The 22899-nt window shown below is 48.5% G+C and overlaps 1 protein-coding gene and 1 long non-coding RNA gene across 2 annotated transcripts in view; both read right to left on the reverse strand.

The window, feature by feature from the left end:
• The window catches only part of LOC138739807 (ATP-binding cassette sub-family G member 1), a 48313-nt gene extending 43370 nt beyond the window's left edge, over window positions 1-4943 (reverse strand). The window contains exon 1 of the mRNA XM_069892361.1: window positions 4724-4943. Within this exon, the coding sequence (XP_069748462.1) occupies window positions 4724-4943 (220 nt within the window). The remainder of the gene's footprint in view (window positions 1-4723) is intronic.
• A 9668-nt stretch (window positions 4944-14611) lies between these two features.
• LOC138739808 (uncharacterized) lies at window positions 14612-19832 on the reverse strand. Its single transcript, XR_011342447.1, has 2 exons — window positions 19767-19832; window positions 14612-14956 (listed from the first exon to the last, which is right to left on the reverse strand). It is a non-coding gene; the product is annotated as an uncharacterized lncRNA (long non-coding RNA).
• Between the last annotated feature and the right edge of the window lie 3067 nt (window positions 19833-22899).

Raw genomic sequence — 22899 nt, forward strand, 5'->3', positions numbered from 1 at the left:
CCTTTCCTCCCTCTGCCCCCCCACCATCCCTCTCTGCCCCCACACCACCCCCCTCTCTCTGCCACTCCCCCACCACCTCTCCCCCCCTCCCCACCATTTCCCCTTTCTCCCTCCCCACCATTCCCCCCTTTCTCCCTCCCCACCATTCCCCCCTTTCTCCCTCCCCTCCCTCACCACCCCTCCCTCACCACCCCTCCCTCACCACCCCTCCCTCACCACCCCTCCCTCACCACCCCTCCCTCACCACCCCTCCCTCACCACCCCCCACTTTGTCCCTCCCTCCCTCCATCCGTCTCTTTCCCCCCCACCCCTCCCCCTCACCGGTCCCTCTCTCCCAGAGATTAATGCTGAAGCATTCAGCTCAAAAACTCTCAATGCATCATTTATTTCTTCACAATAGATTAAAAGCACCGTCTTGTGAATTCACACCTACACTGACATCAATTCTCTCCCCTCTCAAAATACATGGCTGACTCTCCTTACCCCAGCAACAGCGACACAGAAAGCCAATCAGCTCCTGATTGTTGGCTGAGCTACTGCAAGAGGTTACTATCGAACAACGACCGACAGTAACCAAAGATTACCGGCTGCCATTTTGTATTATGGTGCACTGCACTTGATTACAGCACAAATTCTGCCTGTATTTTAAGATGCCTTTCATATGAGATCATCTTTGCTAGAATGTTGTAAATAGCAATAGACCAGAAAAGAATTCCTCAGACAAAAATACAATACAGATAGGTATTTCTCATTGTGATACAGTGACCTTCGTTAGCTCAGCACAACTGTTCAGGGTGATGTGACAAAAAGGTGTTAAGTTTATTTAGGAATTGAAGGTACAGACAAAAGACCTGCTCTGCATTTTTCATTGTGTGTGTGTGTGTGTGTGTGTGTGTGTGTGTGTGTGTGTGTGTGTGTGTGTGTGTGTGTGTGTGTGTGTGTGTGTGTGTGTGTGTGTGTGTGTGTATAACAGGGCACAAGGAGAGAGTATCAGGATGATTTCAGGTTTGCAGTCATTTCAGCTACAAGAATAGAATTATTCTCCTGGAACAGAGGAGGATTAGAGGGAGAGATCATGGCAGGGATAAAGAAATGAGAAAAATAGGCTCTCATTGGAGACTGGGGTAGTAATAAGGGACTTAAAATTATTGACAGAGCTAGAGGGGAGTCTGCGGACATTGCGATTGTTATAAAAACACAGACATGCTAGAGGAACAGCCACTCACAACCTCCCCATAGAAGATGAAGATCTATTGCCAAAGTTCTGGGCCTGAGCCCTTCTTCAATATATAAGCAAAAAGCACACAAGCATCTTAATTCATGACTAGAGAGTAAAGGAGGAAGAGTGGGAGGGGGAGGAGACCAAACCAACAGCCTAAAGGTGTTAATTGGATATCATGAGAGGAAAGGTAAGAATTGATTTTGGCTCTGCGAAAGGAGACAGATGGAAAAGTACACAGAGAGCGACCAGACACACACAGAGACAGAGAGAGACAGACAGACAGTGACACACACATGCAGACACATAGAGAAGATGTGGGGGGGGGGGGGGGGTGGGGGGGAAAGAGAAGTTGATGTTAATGCCATCTGGTTAGAGGGTTCCCAGCAGAAGATGAGGTGTTGTTCCTCTAATTTCAGATGTTCTCAGTCTGGCGGTCCATGAGACCATGGACAGAAACGTCAGCAAGAGAATTGGTTAGGGAATTGAAAAGGGTGGGTATTGGGAGAATCCCCCACTATTGCGGCAGACAGAGCCGAGGTGCTCAGCGAAGCAATCTCCCAATCTGCACTAGTCTCTCCGATGTAGAGGAGACCACAATGGTCGGGGAGATGAGACTAGTTAGAAATACAGGGCAAAGTTCTGCTCATCACATTGCATGAAAAATTGAAAAAAGAGTCAAGTTTCCAAGAGTGAAATATGGTAGCTTTGTGGAAAGTCTGGATTGAATGAAATCTTTTTTTTTAAAGTATATCAGTCCCTTTACTAAATTATACAAAATTACAAAGTTAGAACAAACAGCAAGAGCCTACCTTCTACAACAAAACTTTAAAAAAAGACCCTGGTGACATGGATTTAAGTCCTTGTTACAAAGATCAGCAGAGGGTTAAATACTGAAGTCAAATTCTGGAGAACATATTCAAGGTGAGAGGGGAAAGTGTCAAGGAGATGTATGGGGAAAGCTCTAATTTTACAGAGAGTGGTGGGTGTCTGGAATAGGTTGCCAGGAACGGTGGTGGAAGCAGATAAGGATAGTCAAATTTCAGAGGCTTCTAGCTAGATGAAGATGCAGGAAATTGAGAGATTATGGATGACGTCCAGACAGAAGAAATTTAATTTAGTCCAGCACTGATGTCATGGGCAGAAGGACCAGTTCTTGTGCTGACCTATGTGGTGCAGGTCAAGAACTCACTGACAGGTGAAGTTTAGAGACATCATATTTAAGCTGCACTTGAAGAGCTAATGATCTTCAAGGCTGTGATGGGACATGTACTCTGACATAGTTTGGGCTGCTTGATCTTCACTCTTCAAACAGAACACATCTCACTTGGTTCCAAATCCAGAAATTATAGAACAATATGGGAACTGGCCTTTCTACACCAAGCATCGTGTCCAAACTAAAACTCTACTGCTTGCACATATCCCTCCACCTCCTTCACATCCATGTATCAATCTGGAAGCCACTTAAATGCCACTATTGTATTTGCTTCCACCACTGCTGGCAGCCCTTTCCAAGCATTCACACACCCTGTCAAACATTTGTCCTGCAGATCTGCCTTAAACATCGACCCCCTCATCTTGAATGTGTGTCCTCCAGGGTGCGACTTTTTCACCCTTGAGAAAAGATTCAGGGTGTGACTTTTTCACCCTAGAGAAAAGATGCCGACTGCAAAAATTAGAACCAGGCAGTGCAGGGTTGGGAAACTATTAAGGTTGGAGGCCATGCAAGGGAGATGACCGGAAGTGGTAAGTTCAAAGATAATGTATGATACAGTAGTTTGAGGAGTTTTGGTGGGATCCTGCTAGAGGGGTAAGAGGAGGTGTCTGAGTGCTTCTGACAGTCCAACTTCTTAATGCCGCTCGTGATTTTATACATCTCCAGCAGGTCGCCCCTCAGCCTCCAATGCTAAAGAGAAAACAACTCCAAAGTTTTGCTTTGGAGATCTCCAAGATTAATCAAACCATGAGGGGGAAAGTTTTCACAATGGGTTAGTGTTGGTGCGATATTAAAGCTCTTTTGATGGAGTGGATGCATCGACCTTGCCCACCAGGACAACTTCTCTGTATCTTCAACAGTCCTCTATTCAAATGACTGGTCTGAAGGAAGTGATCGCTTGAATCATTAAGGTTTGAGAGGACTTTGTTTGTAAACTGGTGCCGTGATCAGAAAACAGCAAGGCAAAAGAATATCATTGGATCTGTGAAGTCAATAGGAGAAGAAAATGTATCTATCCAGATCCGCAAAAGGATCTTTGCCTTCAAGTTCATTTAGAATCCAAATCCTGAAGTTGTGCCCTTTTGTCCTAGATTCTCCCACAGTGGGAAACAACCTTTCTACATCTACTCTGTCTATGCCTTTCAACATTCGAAATGTTTCAATGAGATTTCCCCCACATCTTACCCCCCTCCCCCATTCTCCTGAATTCCACTGTATAGGTCAAGAGCTGTCAAATGCTCCTCATATGATAACCCTTTCATTCCCATAACCATCCTTGTGAACTTCCACTGTACCTTCTCTAATGTCAGCACATCCTTTCTTAAAGGAGAAGCCCAAAACCACTCAGAATACTCTGTGAGGTCTCACCAGTGCCGTATAAAGCCTCAACATCTACCCCTGCTCCTATATTCTATTCCTCTTGAAACGAATGCCAGCATTGCATTTGCCTTCTTCACCACCGACTCAACCTGCAAATTTATTGACACAAGGACTCCCAGCTCCCTTTGCATCTGGGAATTTATCAATTTTCTCCTCATTTTCTGCCCGTTTATTTCTTCTACCAAAGATTATGACCATATCGTTTCCAACATTGTATACACATGAACATCTGAGACCATCCTTACCTGTGCTACACCCCTCCATTCTATCACCCACTGCCAGTCTCACCTGCCTCCTTGACACTTGCCTGCCAAATCCATCAAAATGCTTGTCTTTGTTTTCATTTCCCCCAACCCATGTTCATTCTGACCAGATATCCCAGCCAGAAGGCATTCCCAACAGAAGGAAAAAGAGCCAAAAATTTATTGTGAAGCAGTGATACCCCAAGACATTTCACCCTGTAGGGTTTGAGTTACACTCCGAGGTTCCAGGGAGAGGTGTGTAAATTTGAGGCATTATGCAGCCAGCCTGACCAAGAACCACACACAAACATTCTTTCAGCATTATTTGACAAGAGGTTGAGAACCTTTTGGCCAATAATGCTACTGCTCTCTGTCACAAACTTTTCTGTGATTAATCATCCAGCTACCTTGTACCCAACCTCTGAGATGATTCTGGGAGGTACAGAGCATGTGATGCAATCACAAGATTGGAAGACAGTTCAGGAGTTTCACATATACATAAACAATTTTTTTGATCTATACAGATATTAATATTAGCACAGATTATTTGCTCCATACAGATGCACGTGCTATAACATTATAACAAACTTTATTATCAAGTGCCCTCAATGTTCTATTTCCAGTGCTACTCACATTCTGGAGCCACATGCCCAAGCAACCACCTACCTTTTTTCCTCCACCACGGACCCTCTGAGATTGAGTACGACAGGTCCTTGAACTCGATGGTGACGGCGAGTCGCTTGGGCAGGTAGGAGAAGCAGTGAGGCTCCATCACCTTGTTCTCCACTTTCTTTAAGTGTGTCTGGAAGAGCGGGACCTGCCGGGCCGCCGTCCCATTTGAGACCACCTCGTCGACCGAAACACATACGGACTTGGGATCTGCCATACCTTCTGAAAAGCCAACAATTCCCTGGATCAGAATCCATGGTTTTCAAGGGGAAGTTGATTTCACTTTGAATTTCAAGACATTTCCTTTCTATTCTTGGTCCTCAGGACCTCTCGACCCATTGGCTGGGCATGCAGACACTGGCACCACTCATTCAGGACATGATTCATTTGGGGGGGGGGTCAGACAGCACAGTAAAAGGCTTATCCAGTCTGTAGCCATTTGAACTAAACCCATTTTATTCTTTTCATCAACTCCCTCAGCTCCACAATTTGTAGTGGTAATTAACCTCTCCACACATGCACATCTTTGCCATGTGGGAGGAAACAAGAACACCGAAAGGAAATCCACTCAGTCATAGGAAGAACGTACCAGAGGTCAAGAAGTCAGAGGGTGGCACGGTTGATGTAGTGGTTAGCGCAACGCCTTTACAGCGCCAGTGATCTGGAGCGGGTTTCGAATCCCGCTCTGTCTGTAAGGAGTTGGTATGTTCTCCCCATGTCTGTGTGGGTTTTCCCCAGGGGCTCCAGATTCCTCCCACCATTCAACATGTACCGGGGGTGTAGGTTAATTGGGCAGCACAGATTCGAGGGCGAAAGTAGACTGTTTCCGTGCTGCACGTCTAATTTTTTTAAATTAAAAATAATTTAAAATTTTAAAATTAAAATTAGAACATTACTGCACATTTCAGGTCCTTTGGCCCATAATGTAAACCTGCTCTTCCATCAGTCCTTCCCTACCTCACACCTATAACCCTTCTATTTTTCTTAAATCCAAGAGATTTCTGAAAACGTCCCAATTGCACCAGACTCCTCAATGCATTTCAGCACCCCAGCACTCTCTACTTAAAAAAATCTTGCCTCTGACACTTCTGTTAAACTTATTTCCACTCACGTTAAACAGATTTTCTCTGCCACCATTAGCAAAAGGTGCTGGGCACCAGAATTGAACCCAGATCACTGAAGTTACAAGCCAGAACCTCTGTCTGATGCACCACCACCCCACTTTTGCTCAAGAAAGCATTCAGGTATACTTCAAGCCCACTGTACAACCTTTCTTTAACTCCTCAAACACCATTGCAAATTTCTACAGGTGAAGAGTCTGGAGAATTTCTACACACCTGCAGAGCATTCTGATTAGTTGCATCACTGTTTGGTATGGAGGTGAAAAGCACAGGATAGGCAAACGTTAGAGAAGGTTGTAAACTTAGTGTCATCATAGTCCAACTCCATTCAGGGCATCCTTGAGGTGGTGCCTCAAGAAAGCAGCCTCAATCCTCAAAGACCCTCACCACCCAGGCCATTTGTCACTGCTACCATCAGAAAGGAGCCTGAAGACAAAAACCCAACTGTACAAAACAGCTTCTTCCCCTCCGCCATCAGGATGAGCCCATCGATACTACCTCACCTTTTCTCTTGTTTTTGCACTAGTTATTTATTTTTATAAAATATTGTATTTAGGAATTGCAATTTACCATTTTATTTCACAATACTGCTGCCACAAATAACAAATTAAGGGACACATGTTCATGACAATGAACATAAATAAGGTATCAGCCATTGCTGCCCTGGGAAAAAGGCACTGGGTGTGAGGACTGAACCCAAATCACTGGAGCTGCAAGTTAACATCTCTATCAGATGCACCGCCACCCCTCATTCAGTTGTACCCCAACCAATGTGCAATGTGGTGGTGGTGGGGGGAGGGGAGAAGAGAGAGAAAGAGAGAATTCCAGCAGAGCAAAGGTGCGGGAGGAGGTTCATCCCAGCAGAGGGGGGGTGGAAGGTCCATCCCAGCAGAGGGGGGGAAGGTCCATCCCAGCAGAGGGGGGGGAAGGTCCATCCCAGCAGAGGGGGGGAAGGTCCATCCCAGCAGAGGGGGGGAGGTTCATCCCAGCAGAGGGGGGGAGGTCCATCCCAGCAGAGGGGGTCCATCCCAGCAGAGGGGGGGAAGGTCCATCCCAGCAGAGGGGGGAGTCCATCCCAGCAGAGCGGGGGGGGAGGTCCATCCCAGCAGAGCGGGGGGGGAGGTCCATCCCAGCAGAGAAGGGGGCAAGTTCCATCCCAGCAGAGCGGGGGGGGGGGAAGTTCAACCTAGCAGAGTGGGGGTGGGGGTGTGGGGGGGTGGAGGAAGTCCATCTCAGCAGAGGTGGAGAGGGGGAGAGAGAGAGAGGTCAATCCCAGCAGAGTGCAGATTAAGGCTTGTGGTGCATCACATCACCCAAACTGTTTCCGAACCACCGCCGGGGAAGCATTACAGGTCCCATGTCAAAGAACAGCTAAGAGAAAGGCTATCACAGATCAGAATGGTAACTCACAATAACATGGAACTTGGGTATAATTTTAAAAGTTTACACTGTAATAAGTATCATTTTGTAGTACATCCCCCAATGTAAAAGTCATATTCAAAACAAGCAGAGAAAATGTTCAGCTGTTCTGCAATATCGCTGCCCATTTAAGGATGACTGTCCCGGGTCCTGAATTCTATCTGCCTTCCATATATACATAAAAAGAGATTCGCAGCGGCTCGAAAGCAAACCAGCCTGGGGTTACTCTCGGTCAGAGCGACTGCCACGAAGAACAGGATGGAGAAGCGCTTGTTATTCGGTCCCCCAGAATGAGAACTGTACATGATTTTTAAATCCAGCGCATTATTCCATGTTGGAGGCGTATTGAAGAGTCAGGTCCACAATACTTCCAAAACTGGTTTGCATAATGTTAATGTTGGACATCATCTGCCATTCAATCCGAGATAGTGAAGGGTGAACTCGCCTCCTCCAAGGGCGACGCTTCCCGTTTATTACAAGGTCCCAGTTCTAGGATTATTGGTCATTTTTGCTATTGACTTTTTTTGTAAAACAAAACATTGAGCAACGAGCTCGTCTGCTTTTCTAACAGGAATATAACGCTGCCTGTGCCCCACTTTAATGTGACCTTGGCTGAAAGTGCCAGACCCCCTCTGCTATGTTCTCACTCATTCCCCCCACCGCATTGTTTGTTCATTATTGCTCCACGTCCCCCTCAGAAGCGAAATTACAAAACTCACCCGGAGCCGATTGCAATTTGCAGCCCAATTTGTGTTTTTCAGCAAAAGGTTCAAATTCGGGGCAACGAATGAAGATAAGATTTCCTTTCCTTGGAAAAAAATAAGACAGATGCGTGATTGCCTCAAATGCCACCAGGTTGCGGGATGCAAGAGTTTCAGGGTGGGACTGGGACCAGGGAGGTTAAACAAACCGTCTGTCGCCCCTGCTCTGTTTATCTCTGCAGCTACCGGCAATTTCGCATCATGTCCCAACTCAGGGGCGGAGACAAACCCCTGACGGATTCACTCCGCCTTCGTTCATGATGCTCTCCCTCCCCTTCACCTCCCACCCTCCTCTTTCACCCTCCCTTACTTCCTTGCCTTCCTCCCCCCTCTCTGTTTCCTTCCACGCCACCCTCCCTCCTTCCCCTTCCACCCTCCCTCCCCTTCCTCACTTTCCACCCTCCCCCTCCATCACCTCGCACCCTCCTCTTTCATCCTCTCTTACTTCCTCCCTCCCTCTGTTTCCTTCCACGCCACCCTCCCCCTCGATCACCTTCCACCCTCCCTCCTTCCCCGTCCTCACGTTCCACCCTCCCTCCTCCACCTTCCACCTCCCTCCTTCCTCACTTTCCACCCTCCCTCCTCCCCTTCCTTCCCCTTCCTCACTTTCCACCCTCCCCCTCCATCACCTTCCACCCTCCCTCCTTCCCCGTCCTCACGTTCCACCCTCCCTCCTCTGCCTTCCACCTCCCTCCTTCCTCACTTTCCACCCTCCCTCCTCCCCTTCCTTCCTTCCCCTTCCTCACTTTCCACCCTCCCCCTCCATCACCTTCCACCCTCCCTCCTTCCCCTTCCTCACTTTCCACCCTCCCTCCTCCCCTTCCTCACTTTCCACCCTCCCTCCTCCCCTTCCTCACTTTCCACCCTCCCTCCTCCCTTCCCTCCTTCCCCTTCCTCACTTTCCACCTTCACTCCTCCCCTTCCACCCTCCCTCCTTCCCCTTCCTCACTTTCCACCCTCCCCCTCCATCACCTTCCACCCTCCCTCCTCCCCCTCCATCACCTTCCACCCTCCCTCCTCCCCCTTCCTCACTTTCCACCCTCCCTCCTCCCCCTTCCACCCTCCCCTTCCTCACTTTCCACCCTTCCTCCTCCCCTTCCACCCTCTCTCCTTCCCCTTCCTCACTTTCCACCCTCCCCCTCCATCCACCCTCCCTCCTCCCCCTTCCACCCTCCCTCGCCTCCCACCCTTCTTCCCTTTCCACACCTCCCACCCTCCATCCCCTTCCTCACCTCCCACCCTCCTTTCCCGTCCTCACATTCCACCTGGCAGGGGACTGAAAATCTGCACCACCCAACTCACCAGAGGGCTCACGGACATTTTCAACCTCTCACCTGTTGCAGTCAGAGATTTCAAAAGGGCATCAATATCCCAAGAAGAGTAGCGTGGGCTGCCTCAACAACAAGTCCTACTAACTTCTCCTGTGATGAAATGCTTTGAGAGGCTGGTCATAGCCCATAGCCAGAATTAACACGTACCTAAGCAAAGATTTGGACCACTGCAATTCGCCTCTCGTCACAATTGCTCCACAGCAGATGTCACCAAAGACTCTCAGAAACCTCTACAGATGTACCATGGAGAGCATTCTGGCCGTTTGCATCACTGTCTGGTATGGAGGCACCAACTCTCAGGACAAGAATAAACTCCAGAATTGTTATCTTGGCCTGCGACGTCACAGGCTCCAGACTTCTACATCTACATGAGGTGTGTCTTTAAAAAAAGCAGCCTCTATCCTCAAAAACCCCACCACCCAGGCCATGCCCTCTTCACTCTGCTACCATCACGAAGGAGGTACAGGAGCCTAAAGATGAGCACTCAGCGGGACAAGGTCAGCTTCTTCCCCGCTGACATCAGATTCCTAAATAATCAATGAACTAAAGACACGGCCTTCCTTTTCCTGCATTATTATTATTTTTTTTATTTATAGTAATGTTGTAAGATGAATGTTCGCCCTATGACTCTACCGCAAAACACCAAATTTCATGACTTGTTCATGACAATAAATCCTGATTCTGACCCTCCCTCCTTCCCCCTTTCTCACATCCCTTCCTCACCTCCCTCCCTTCCCCTTCCTCACCTTCCACCCTTCCTCCTTCCCTTTCCTCACCCCACCATCCCTCCTTCCCCTTCCTCACCTCCCACCCTCCATCCTTCCTCACCTTTCACCCTCTCTTCCTTGCCTTCCTCCCTGCTACCTGCCCTCCTTTCCCTCCAATCCTCTGTTTCCTTCCACACCTCCCTCCTTTCCCTTGAACACCTCCCACCCTCCCCAACTCATCCCTCTCTATCCCTTTAGTTTCTCTCCCCCTTCCTCTCTCAACCCAGTATTCTCCCTCCTTCTCTTTCCTTCATCATATGCCATCATTCTTTCATTATTATTTTACTATTTCCAAGTTTTAATTCCTCTTCTTCTAGTTAATGGAGATAGAAACTTTTTAATCATTTTATTCTCTATATATTCCCATCAACTGCCCTCAGATCTTGCACACTCAAGGCAATTAAAATGCCTCTAAAATGTTCTGCTGTTGAAAATAAACAAATCAATAAACAGAATGGCCAATTGATCTACAACTCACTCGTAAGACATGGAAGCAGGATTACTTGCACCATTTGGCCCATCGAGTCTGCTCCTCCATGCAAATCATGGCTGATGTATTTTTCGTCTCCACCCCATTCTCTAGAGCCTCCTGAGGAAATCTACCCAGCCAGAGTATAGAACACAGGAGTTGGGATGTTATGCTGAAATTGTATAAGGCATTGGTGAGGCCAAATTTGGAATATTGTGTGCAGTTTTGGTCACCGAATTACAGGAAGGAAATAAACAGCACAGAGAGAGTGCAGAGGAGGTTTACGTGAATGTTGCTGGGGTTTCAGGGTTTGAGTTACAGGGAAAGATTGAGCAGGCTGGGATATTATTTCCTGGAGCGAAGAAGGTTGAGGGATGATTTGATAGAGGTATTCAAAATTATAAGGGAGACAGATAGAGTCAATGTGGACAGGATTTTTCCACTGAGAGTGGGGGAGATTCAAACAAGAGGGCATGGATTGAGAGTAAAAGGGGAAAAGTTTAAAAGAAACATAAGGGGGATTTTCTTCACGTGGGGTTATGGAATGAACTTCTGGCAGTGGTGGTAGAAGTGAGATTGATGTTAATATTCAAGGAAAGGTTGGATAGGTATATGGATGGGAGAGGTATGGAGAGTTTTGGGCCAAATGTGGGACTAGGTGGGAGAAGATGTTTGATACAGACTAGTAGGGCCAAACCGGCCTGTTTCTGTGCTGTAGATGATTATATGATTACAGAGAGATGGTACAAACTCCACTCAGACTGCTCGAGATCAGGATCAAACCCAGGTCACTGCAGCAGTGAGGTAGCCACTCTATCAACAGCACCACTGCACCACTCCAAGTTTGCCTGTGTTCCCTTTCTCTCTCTCTGAAAGTTCACTGCCAAAATTAACTTGTTATTTGGCTTTTCTCCAAAAGAGATGCAGATTGATTTGCAGGGAAGAGGCATACTTTTTTAAATATTTTAAATTTAGGAACACGGCACAGTACAGGCCCTTTTGGCCCAAGAGCCCATACTGCCCAATTGATCTACAATCCCCAGTACATTTTTGAAAGGTGGGAGAAAACCAGAGCTCTGGGGGAAAAACCCACACAGACATGGGGAGAAGAACAAACTCCTTACAGACAGCACGGGATTCAAACCCCCATCCTGATTACTGTAATAGCATCGTGCTAACCTCTACGCCAACTGTGCTGCCCCTCAAAATCACAGGGACTTTTAAATGTACTTTTTTGATAACTGGAACTTTTATTAATTATGGAATTTTATTAAAATGTTTGACTGACAATCCGAAGCCACTGAAATGGCCAATGAAGAATCAACTTAGGTTCCAATGGGCATGTGATGGTGATGCAACATTTGAGTTGCGAGTTGGGCATCCATTAGCTGGGGGGAGGGGGGGGTGGTAGGGCTGGTTGGATAAGATCATGTGATGGACAATCCAGGAACATGTGCATTCAACAGTACTTGGATAAGAAATGTGTCGAGGGATATGGACCAAGCTAGCTTTGGTAGACAAGTTGGTTGACATGGACAAGTTTGGTTGAAGGTCATGTCTGCATGCTGTAACACTATGATTCTGTTGACAACCCAAATTTATTTTGGTCTTCCCATCCAATAGACAACACATTTTTCCAAAAGATTTGATTCGTGAAGAGAAATTGGGGATCATGATAAACCACTTCAAGCTGAACATAAAGATCATTTTAGATTCGCAGTATCACATAGAAAGTTAGATAAACATTAAATTAACTTTTATTTAATTTAGCATGTCTAATTGCATAATGACACTAACACATTGCGTGAGTTCTATTGACCTAAAAGCGTTTTGCCACTGATTTTAATTTGCACTCAGCATCTGATGCCTCTCATGTCCATGTCCAACAATCATCAGCCAGCGTTGGGATGGATTCCAGATGCCCTGATACCGCTTTTCCATGGTTGCAATGACCTGGTGAAGCCTTTCACCGTGTTTATCACTGACTGCACCAAGATCAGCAGGGAAGACGTCCAAGTGCGAATGCAGGAAATGAATTTTCGATGATTTTGGTGAACTGCAGCCCAAAATTTATAAAGTACACTTAAAAAGTCTTCAAGAAGCAAAATCTTTGTTATGAAAAAAGACTTGTGCTTGCTAAAGCAATGGAGTCCTTTATATTCATGAGGGCAATGGTCCTGCCTTCTATTACAGGACCAAAGATGGTATAATCCACTGTCTGGGAACCAGCTACTGTGTCAAACTCTACTCATTAGGCAGTATATAAAGGCCTTGGGGAGGGTGCTGTGCTATTGTGATTTACTAGAACGTTTCAAAGATGAGAGACTTCCCCTAAGGGGAAGCTGTGGTTACATTTTTTGGAATATGAAATGTTAAGGAGAAATGTGGTAAACAATTATGAGGAAATCAATAGAATAAAAATGGGAGAAGATGCTTCCACCAAAAAGAATGACTGCATGTGGGGTTGCAAAAGAAATGACCTTGAATCCCATCAATAAAGATGGGGAATTTAAATTCACAAATTCAATGTTTTGGAATAAAATGTCAGTTTACATAAATCCACCCAGTTCAGTAATGTCCCTGGCCTGGCGAACTTGCAACTCCAGACCACTAATTCAGTTAACATTAATATAACTTTTCATGATTTCTTTGTGTTTTTTATAATTAATGACTTGGATGAGGGGGTAGAAGGGTGGAATGGCAAGTTTGCAGTCAACATAAAGGTTGGTGGTGTGATGGATAGTGTAGATGATTGTAGAAGATTGCAGAGGGACATTGATAAGATGCAGAGCTAGGCTGAGAAGTGCCAGATGGAGTTCAATCTGGAGAAGTGTGAGGTGGTACATTTTGGAAGGACAAACTCCAAGGCAGAATAGAAAGTTAATGGCAGGATTCTTGGTCATGTGGAAGAGCAGAGGGATCTGGGGGTCCATGTCCACAGATCCCTGGAAGTTGTCTTACAGGTAGACAGGGTAGTTAAGAAAGCTTGTAGGGTTTTAGGTTTAATTAATCAAGAGATTGAGTTTAAGAGCTACGAGGTAATGATGCAGCTCTACAAATCTCTGGTTAGACCACAGCTGGAGTACTGTGTCCAGATCTGGGTGCCTCATTATAGGAAAAACATGGAAGCGGTGGAAAGGGTGCAGAGGAGATTTACCAGGATTATACCTGGATTAGAGAGTATGCCTTATGAGCAGAGATTAACGGAGCTAGGGCCATACTCTTTGGAGAGAAGGAGGATGAGTGGAGACATGATAGAGATATACAAGATATTAAGAGGAATAAATGGAGTGGACAGCCTGCACCTCCTTCCCAGGACACCACTGCTCAATATAAGAGGGCATGGCTTTAAGGTAATGGGTGGGAAGTTCAATGGAGATATTAGAGGAAGGTTTTTAACCCAGAGAGTGGCTGGTGTGTAGAATGCATGACCTGGGTCAGCGCTGGAGGCAGGTGCATTGGTGAAATTCAAAAGACTACCAGACAAGCATATGGACGAGTTTAAAGTGGAGCATTATATGGGAGGCAGAGTCTAAAGGTTGGCACAACATTGTGGGTTGAAGGTCCTATAACGTGCTGTATTGTTCTATGTTTTATGTTTATGTTAAATGTCTTCTCTGTCTGTGAGCATTTCAGGATGGGCAATAAATGCAGGCATGGTCAGCAACATCCACATCCCATGAACAAAATAAGTAAAGCTAAGTGAGCAATTGGAGACACTCTTCTGACTTGATGAGTCTTTAGTAGGTTTAAAGGGCAAAAAGGAAAGAATAGGCTCAGTTATACAGAGATCAGTGGTTGGGCAAGGGAAGGGTTGGACCAATCAGATGGCTTCAAAGATTGGGATAGTCCCAAGAGCCTGATTGACCATCTATCCTGTATGATTTGGATTAGATAACTCAAATTCCAAAGATTTAAACTAATACCTCAAAGAATGCAAATTAAAATCACATGGCAGTCAGGAATTTGTATTGATTAAAAAAAGCCAGAAAATAAAAATGCTCACTGACTCATGCCCAAGGAGAACCAATGTCTTTATTAGAAGTGATTTGCAGTCATTTTCCAGTCTGGCCTTGAAGCAAATGGTGACAGGAACCTGCTCACCTCTGAAGTCAGGAGCATCTGAGTTTATTTGGCTCAATGGCACAGCTGGTAGAGTTGCTTGCTCGCGGTCACCCAGATTCGATCCTGACCTCTGGTGCTCGACGGGTGGATTTGCATATGTTCCCTGTGCTTGGGTTTCCTCGGGGGGGGGGGGGGGGGGGGGTCTCCGCTTTCCTCCTTCATCCCCAGGGCCTGCAGGCTGGCAGGTCAGATGACCACTGTAAGTTGCCCTCAGTGAGGGGTAGAATCTAGAGGGAGCTGAGGAGAACAAAACGGTGCAAATGTGGCTTTGTCAATCAGCATGGACTCAGTGGGCCGAAGCGCTTGTTACTTTACCATGACACATTCTATTAAATGTAGACATACAGCACAGTATCCGGCCCTTCAAGCCTGCACCACCCAAAAAACCCATTGAACCTACAGCCCCGGTACATTTTGAAGGGTAGGAGGAAACCAGAGCACCCAGAGTAAACCCACGCAGACACAGGAAGAAAATATAAAGTTCCTACAGACGGCGCCAGATCATGATGAAGAGGCCCAAAACTTTGGTTATGAATCTTTTTCTCTGCTCCACAAAGAATACTGCATGATGTACCGAGTTTCTCCACCCAACACAATGCTGACATTCAAGAGGAATGGAATATAAGAGCAGGTTGAGGCTTTTTAAGGCACTGGTGAGACCTCACTTGGAATGTTGTGAGGAGTTTTTGGCTTCTCATTTAAGAAAGGATGTTCAAGAGGGTTCAGAGGAGGTTCACAAGGATAATTCTGGGGATGAAAGGGTTATCATGCAAGGGTGTTTGACAGCTGTTGGCCTGTTCTCGTTGGAATTTAGGAGAATGAGGGGGGATCTGATTGAAGCATTTGAATGTTGAATGGCATGGACAGAGTAGATGTAGAAAGGTTGCTTCCCATGGTGGGAGAGTCCAGGACAAGAGGGCACAACTTCAGGATTGCACTTGGAGAGGTGTAGGAATTTCTTCAGTCAGAGGATGGTAAATCTGTGGAATTTGTTGCCACAGATGGTTGTGGAGGCCAGAGACTGACAGGTTCGTGATTAGCTGGGGCATCACAGGTTAGGAAGAGAAGGCTGGGCAGTGGGGCTGAGTTGGAGAATGGATCAGTTCATGTTTAAATGGCAGGGCAGACTCAACAGGCTGAATAGCCTACTTCTGCTCCTATGTCATGGTCTAAACAAGTAAATTGGAAGGAGGCCATAAAAGAAGACCAGAAGTGAAAGTTATGCATTTCCCTCCACATTTTTATGGTAATGTTTCTCTTTTTTTTTAACTACTTGCTGCATCTTGGCTTGTCTGGATAGCCCACAAAACAAAGTTTTCACTATATCTCAGTACCCGTGACAAGTACCCCTTTTTGTACAGATGATTAAAGTAGGGTATTTCCACCTTTCGAGTGCTTCACCTTGCTGTGTGAACACATCAAAGGTGAATGGGGTCTGGGGGGGTTGAACATACCCGGCTTTAATCTGCCAAGGTAGGTAGTGTCAGAGGTGGAGCGGGGCTGTGCTATGCGTCCTGCCTCTTTTGCTTTGGAAAGCCAGCTTTCTGTATAAAAGGACTCACTGACCTGGCTTTTTTTTCTGTTCTGTATGAACAAGCAAGTCCGCTTCCAGAAACTGATCATGTATATGGCAATAGCGTGGCTTTTTAGTGTAAAATGGGCTAATAAGATAAACAATTAAATAATTAAAGGCTGAGAGATAGGAAGATGGTGAACATTTATTGTCATGTACATAACACAAGGCACAGATCCACCAAAATTTTTACTTTCTTGTACGATACACCAACTTCAACAGTACAAATTAAATGACCACAGTATGCAAGACAGGAAAGGGGATAATTAATTCTTTGTACTTTGGTCATTTTTAACCTTTCATAATATATTCTCTGGACTGGGTCTAGGGGTAAACTGCAGTACAAACACCAGTACGAACCAGCTGATGTTTGGGTATAAATCCACTCCCGTAAAATGGGAACATAAAGTAAATGCACTTATTGGTAGTCCCGGAAATCTGGGACACGGAGTACGCGTGCTTGTTGGTAAACCCTGAAAACAGGGACATGGAGTCCAAAGAGTTAATAGAAAAGGATGCATAAATGAACATTCACAGCTGCAATTAGTGCAAAAAAAAGATGATGTTTCAAGAGTCCAGCCAGATCTTTTAGTAATCTCAGTGGTTTTTGGCTAGGCTGGTATGGGGAGGTGCAAGAGCCTCATAACCGAGGGACAACATTTACTTTTGAACATAGCGCTCTTCAGGCTTCTGGACCTTCTGCAGTGACCGAGAAGAGGTAGTGACCAGGGTGATGGGAGTCCTTTATGAATTCGGCTGCCTTCTTGAGGCAGTGCCTCACTTGGATGCCTTCAGTGGATGGAGGGAAGGAAGGACTTAACGAGGGAACTGCAGGCCTGGGGAGATGAAGGAATAATATTTTAACGAAAAATTGTTTCAAGGAATGGAGTAGGTGGCAAGCCCTGAGGGCGATTAATGTTGACAACCGGAACAAAATAGAGTGGAGATGTGTTTAATTGGGCAAGAGCTCATTAGGTGGGTGTCAGTGCATTCCAAAATGGTTCTCTTGATGTTTACTTCATTTGTAAGTGATTCGTAGCTCAGCTGTAATTGACGGGATAGATTGTGAAAAACTAGCAATCTGCCAAGGCTTGCTAAAGCTGCCTTTTGATTCAAAGCACAAAGTTCAGATTTATTGTCAGAGTACATACATGACAGCATTTAGAGTTGGCCAGAGACTAGGCTTCTTTATGTCTTGTGTCAAGTGTTGCTTATGGCAGGTTGGGGTCATGCCCTGAGGCTCAGACTGTACAGTTTTCACACACAGGGTGGTAGGTATGTGCAAGGACTTCCTCCAGCAGTTTTTTGCCCAACACTACCTCGCCTTGTTTCGCCAGGCAATTCCTCTGCAGCCACCTCCTGGTTTCAATTTTGACAATTTTAAGATCATCTACTAGCCTGAATACGCCTGGGATTGTCTGATCTTGGAAGCTAAGCAGGCTTAGCTAAATGGTCATTACTTGGAGGGGAGACTGCTGAGGAACATCAGGTGCTGTAGTTTCTGTGAGGGGCACTGGAAAAAGTGGTGACTCCCTGCTGCCTTATGGTAGTCAATGGTTAAAGAATTTCATTTACATTCTAAATGTAGTATAATGTGACAATAATGGAACCTTTACCTTGACCGTTACCTATCTTTTGTTCCAATGCCATTGAAAATCAACCAATGTTTCACTGTAACACATGTGACACTCTGCATCCATGGATAGGAACTGCACTGAAGCACCCACAATGTGTTTTATCCATCCTACACTTGACAAAACTTCTTTCAGGACCATGCCCTTGTTGTGAGCAGAGAGTCTTCAGTGCAATGACTGAACTCCCTGCCACTGAAGGATCTCTTCTGCTGGGTCTATGTGACCTCTTCCTCAAAAGTCTCCAGGATCAAATGCAATAAAAGTGATGGAGAAACTCAGCAGGTCATGCAGTATCCATAAGAAATAATGGGTAACAAATGCATTGGGCCTGAGCCCTTGACCACACACAAGCAAAAAACACCACTTACCTTGATTGAGGAGACATATTACTTTTCCTGTTCACACAGGATAAATATACCCTGAAGAGGGCACCATGTTGAAGGGGATCTCTTGCAATTGTAGTGCATGAGATTTTCTGATGGCTTGCATTGCAATGGGATTGGACATCTCAACTTCCTCCCACACCCTGTAAAGTGAGTTGAAGTGGCTGGGATGTAGTCAGTGTGTAAGGAAACATCTGCATTCTTCCCATTCTATGTAAACAGAGATGTCTAGCATATCAACCCACCTCCGTGGAGGACAGTTCTGCTTTAGTCATCAGCCTGGCAATCTTCACATGAACAAGAATCAGTCAATCCTCAGAAACAGAATGGAGACATGACTGACATTACCTGTGCTGTGAACATCAAGGGCCTTTGTGGGAAAACCAACTTTTTAGGCCTTTGGGGAAGGATGAGTGGAAAGAGAGGGTTGGGATCGTTCTACCAGGATCAGGTGCAGCCTCAGGGGAGCAAGTGACTCCTTCTGTTCCTGAACAATCATGTTAAGTCAAGTTCATTATCATCTCAAGTTCATTTATTATGATTGTTTGAGTGCAACTCCACAGTCCTTGGTACAAAAACATACAAACACACGACTAGACATAACAGATACAAATTAATCATATGTAGTACACACATGTACTAATTGTTACGGAAATATTTTGGTTGAGAAAAATTCTCAGTAGCCCATTTCTTTTGGAGTTATGAAACCGCGAACATAACGAGTCAATTCGGCGGTTTTCAAATGTTTCCTTTCAACCCACGTACCATCTTAAGCAATCCCTTACCAATCACAGAGCACCCATGGCATAGGGAATACTTAAAGTGGTAGGTGAGTGGAAAGAAAAAGGTTGAAAACCACTGCGTTCACAGCGCTAAAAACTCCCCAGTATTCCTGACCTCTCACCCTCCACGGTCCTCCTGACCTCTCACCCTCCACGGTCCTCCTGACCTCTCACCCTCCACGGTCCTCCTGACCTCTCACCCTCCACGGTCCTCCTGACCTCTCACCCTCCACGGTCCTGACCTCTCACCCTCCACGGTCCTCCTGACCTCTCACCCTCCACGGTCCTCCTGACCTCTCACCCTCCACGGTCCTCCTGACCTCTCACCCTCCACGGTCCTCCTGACCTCTCACCCTCCACGGTCCTCCTGACCTCTCACCCTCCACGGTCCTCCTGACCTCTCACCCTCCACGGTCCTCCTGACCTCTCACCCTCCACGGTCCTGACCTCTCACCCTCCACGGTCCTCCTGACCTCTCACCCTCCACGGTCCTCCTGACCTCTCACCCTCCACGGTCCTCCTGACCTCTCACCCTCCACGGTCCTGACCTCTCACCCTCCACGGTCCTCCTGACCTCTCACCCTCCACGGTCCTCCTGACCTCTCACCCTCCACGGTCCTGACCTCTCACCCTCCACGGTCCTCCTGACCTCTCACCCTCCACGGTCCTCCTGACCTCTCACCCTCCACGGTCCTGCTGACCTCTCACCCTCCACGGTCCTGCTGACCTCTCACCCTCCACGGTCCGCTCGCCTTTTAACCTTCCTCATGTGCGCTAAACAGGCCGTGACGTCACCTGTTGCCATGGCTTCACCCGACACCGGCGGCTTGATCAGCTTCCCGGCTTCTATTCTGCTCCGCTCGGCCTTCTCCCTCCAACGCCATCTTTACCATTCACCCTGCACGGTCCGTTTATCCTCCACCCTGCTCGGAAGCGACTCTCTTTCACGGACACTGGGATTTGAATCTACACGGTCCGCGACGCCAATTCGCCCCGGAATATCTGGCCTCACCTTACACGGTGCCTCCTCAGCCTTCACCCTACACGGTCCTCCTCAGCCTTCACCCTACACGGTCCTCCTCAGCCTTCACCCTACACGGTCCTCCTCAGCCTTCACCCTACACGGTCCTCCTCAGCCTTCACCCTACACGGTCCTCGTCAGCCTTCACCCTACACGGTCCTCCTCAGCCTTCACCCTACACGGTCCTCCTCAGCCTTCACCCTACACGGTCCTCGTCAGCCTTCACCCTACACGGTCCTCCTCAGCCTTCACCCTCACGGTGCCTCCTCAGCCTTCACCCTACACGGTCCTCCTCAGCCTTCACCCTCACGGTGCCTCCTCAGCCTTCACCCTACACGGTCCTCCTCAGCCTTCACCCTACGCGGTCCTCCTCAGCCTTCACCCTACGCGGTCCTCCTCAGCCTTCACCCTACACGGTGCCTCCTCAGCCTTCACCCTACACAGTGCCTCCTCAGCCTTCACCCTACACGGTGCCTCCTCAGCCTTCACCCTACACGGTGCCTCCTCAGCCTTCACCCTACACAGTGCCTCCTCAGCCTTCACCCTACACGGTGCCTCCTCAGCCTTCACCCTACACGGTCCTCCTCAGCCTTCACCCTACACGGTCCTCCTCAGCCTTCACCCTACACGGTCCTCCTCAGCCTTCACCCTACACGGTCCTCCTCAGCCTTCACCCTACACGGTCCTCCTCAGCCTTCACCCTACACGGTCCTCCTCAGCCTTCACCCTACACAGTGCCTCCTCAGCCTTCACCCTACACGGTCCTCCTCAGCCTTCACCCTACGCGGTCCTCCTCAGCCTTCACCCTACACGGTCCTCCTCAGCCTTCACCCTACACGGTCCTCCTCAGCCTTCACCCTACGCGGTCCTCCTCAGCCTTCACCCTACGCGGTCCTCCTCAGCCTTCACCCTACGCGGTCCTCCTCAGCCTTCACCCTACGCCGTCCTCCTCAGCCTTCACCCTCACGGTGCCTCCTCAGCCTTCACCCTCACGGTGCCTCCTCAGCCTTCACCCTCACGGTGCCTCCTCAGCCTTCACCCTCACGGTGCCTCCTCAGCCTTCACCCTACACGGTCCTCCTCAGCCTTCACCCTACACGGTCCTCCTCAGCCTTCACCCTACACGGTGCCTCCTCAGACTTCACCCTCACGGTGCCTCCTCAGCCTTCACCCTACACGGTCCTCGTCAGCCTTCACCCTACACGGTCCTCGTCAGCCTTCACCCTACACGGTCCTCGTCAGCCTTCACCCTACACGGTCCTCCTCAGCCTTCACCCTACACGGTCCTCCTCAGCCTTCACCCTCACGGTGCCTCCTCAGCCTTCACCCTACACGGTCCTCCTCAGCCTTCACCCTCACGGTGCCTCCTCAGCCTTCACCCTACACGGTCCTCCTCAGCCTTCACCCTACGCGGTCCTCCTCAGCCTTCACCCTACGCGGTCCTCCTCAGCCTTCACCCTACACGGTCCTCCTCAGCCTTCTCCCTACACGGTGCCTCCTCAGCCTTCACCCTACACGGTCCTCCTCAGCCTTCACCCTACACGGTGCCTCCTCAGCCTTCACCCTACACGGTGCCTCCTCAGCCTTCACCCTACACGGTGCCTCCTCAGCCTTCACCCTACACGGTGCCTCCTCAGCCTTCACCCTACACAGTGCCTCCTCAGCCTTCACCCTACACGGTCCTCCTCAGCCTTCACCCTACACGGTCCTCGTCAGCCTTCACCCTACACGGTCCTCCTCAGCCTTCACCCTACGCGGTCCTCCTCAGCCTTCACCCTACACGGTCCTCGTCAGCCTTCACCCTACACGGTCCTCCTCAGCCTTCACCCTACGCGGTCCTCCTCAGCCTTCACCCTACACGGTCCTCGTCAGCCTTCACCCTACACGGTCCTCCTCAGCCTTCACCCTACACGGTCCTCCTCAGCCTTCACCCTACGCGGTCCTCCTCAGCCTTCACCCTACGCGGTCCTCCTCAGCCTTCACCCTACACGGTCCTCCTCAGCCTTCACCCTACACAGTGCCTCCTCAGCCTTCACCCTACACGGTCCTCCTCAGCCTTCACCCTACACGGTCCTCGTCAGCCTTCACCCTACGCGGTCCTCCTCAGCCTTCACCCTACACGGTCCTCCTCAGCCTTCACCCTACGCGGTCCTCCTCAGCCTTCACCCTACACGGTCCTCCTCAGCCTTCACCCTACACGGTCCTCCTCAGCCTTCACCCTACACGGTCCTCCTCAGCCTTCACCCTACACGGTCCTCCTCAGCCTTCACCCTACGCGGTCCTCCTCAGCCTTCACCCTACGCGGTCCTCCTCAGCCTTCACCCTACACGGTCCTCCTCAGCCTTCACCCTACACGGTCCTCCTCAGCCTTCACCCTACGCCGTCCTCCTCAGCCTTCACCCTCACGGTGCCTCCTCAGCCTTCACCCTCACGGTGCCTCCTCAGCCTTCACCCTACACGGTCCTCGTCAGCCTTCACCCTACACGGTCCTCCTCAGCCTTCACCCTACACGGTCCTCCTCAGCCTTCACCCTACGCCGTCCTCCTCAGCCTTCACCCTCACGGTGCCTCCTCAGCCTTCACCCTCACGGTGCCTCCTCAGCCTTCACCCTACACGGTCCTCGTCAGCCTTCACCCTACACGGTCCTCCTCAGCCTTCACCCTACACGGTGCCTCCTCAGCCTTCACCCTCACGGTGCCTCCTCAGCCTTCACCCTACACGGTCCTCGTCAGCCTTCACCCTACACGGTCCTCGTCAGCCTTCACCCTACACGGTCCTCGTCAGCCTT

Source organism: Narcine bancroftii, chromosome 7 (genome assembly GCF_036971445.1).
Source record: "Narcine bancroftii isolate sNarBan1 chromosome 7, sNarBan1.hap1, whole genome shotgun sequence".
NCBI classification, from domain to species: domain Eukaryota; kingdom Metazoa; phylum Chordata; class Chondrichthyes; order Torpediniformes; family Narcinidae; genus Narcine; species Narcine bancroftii.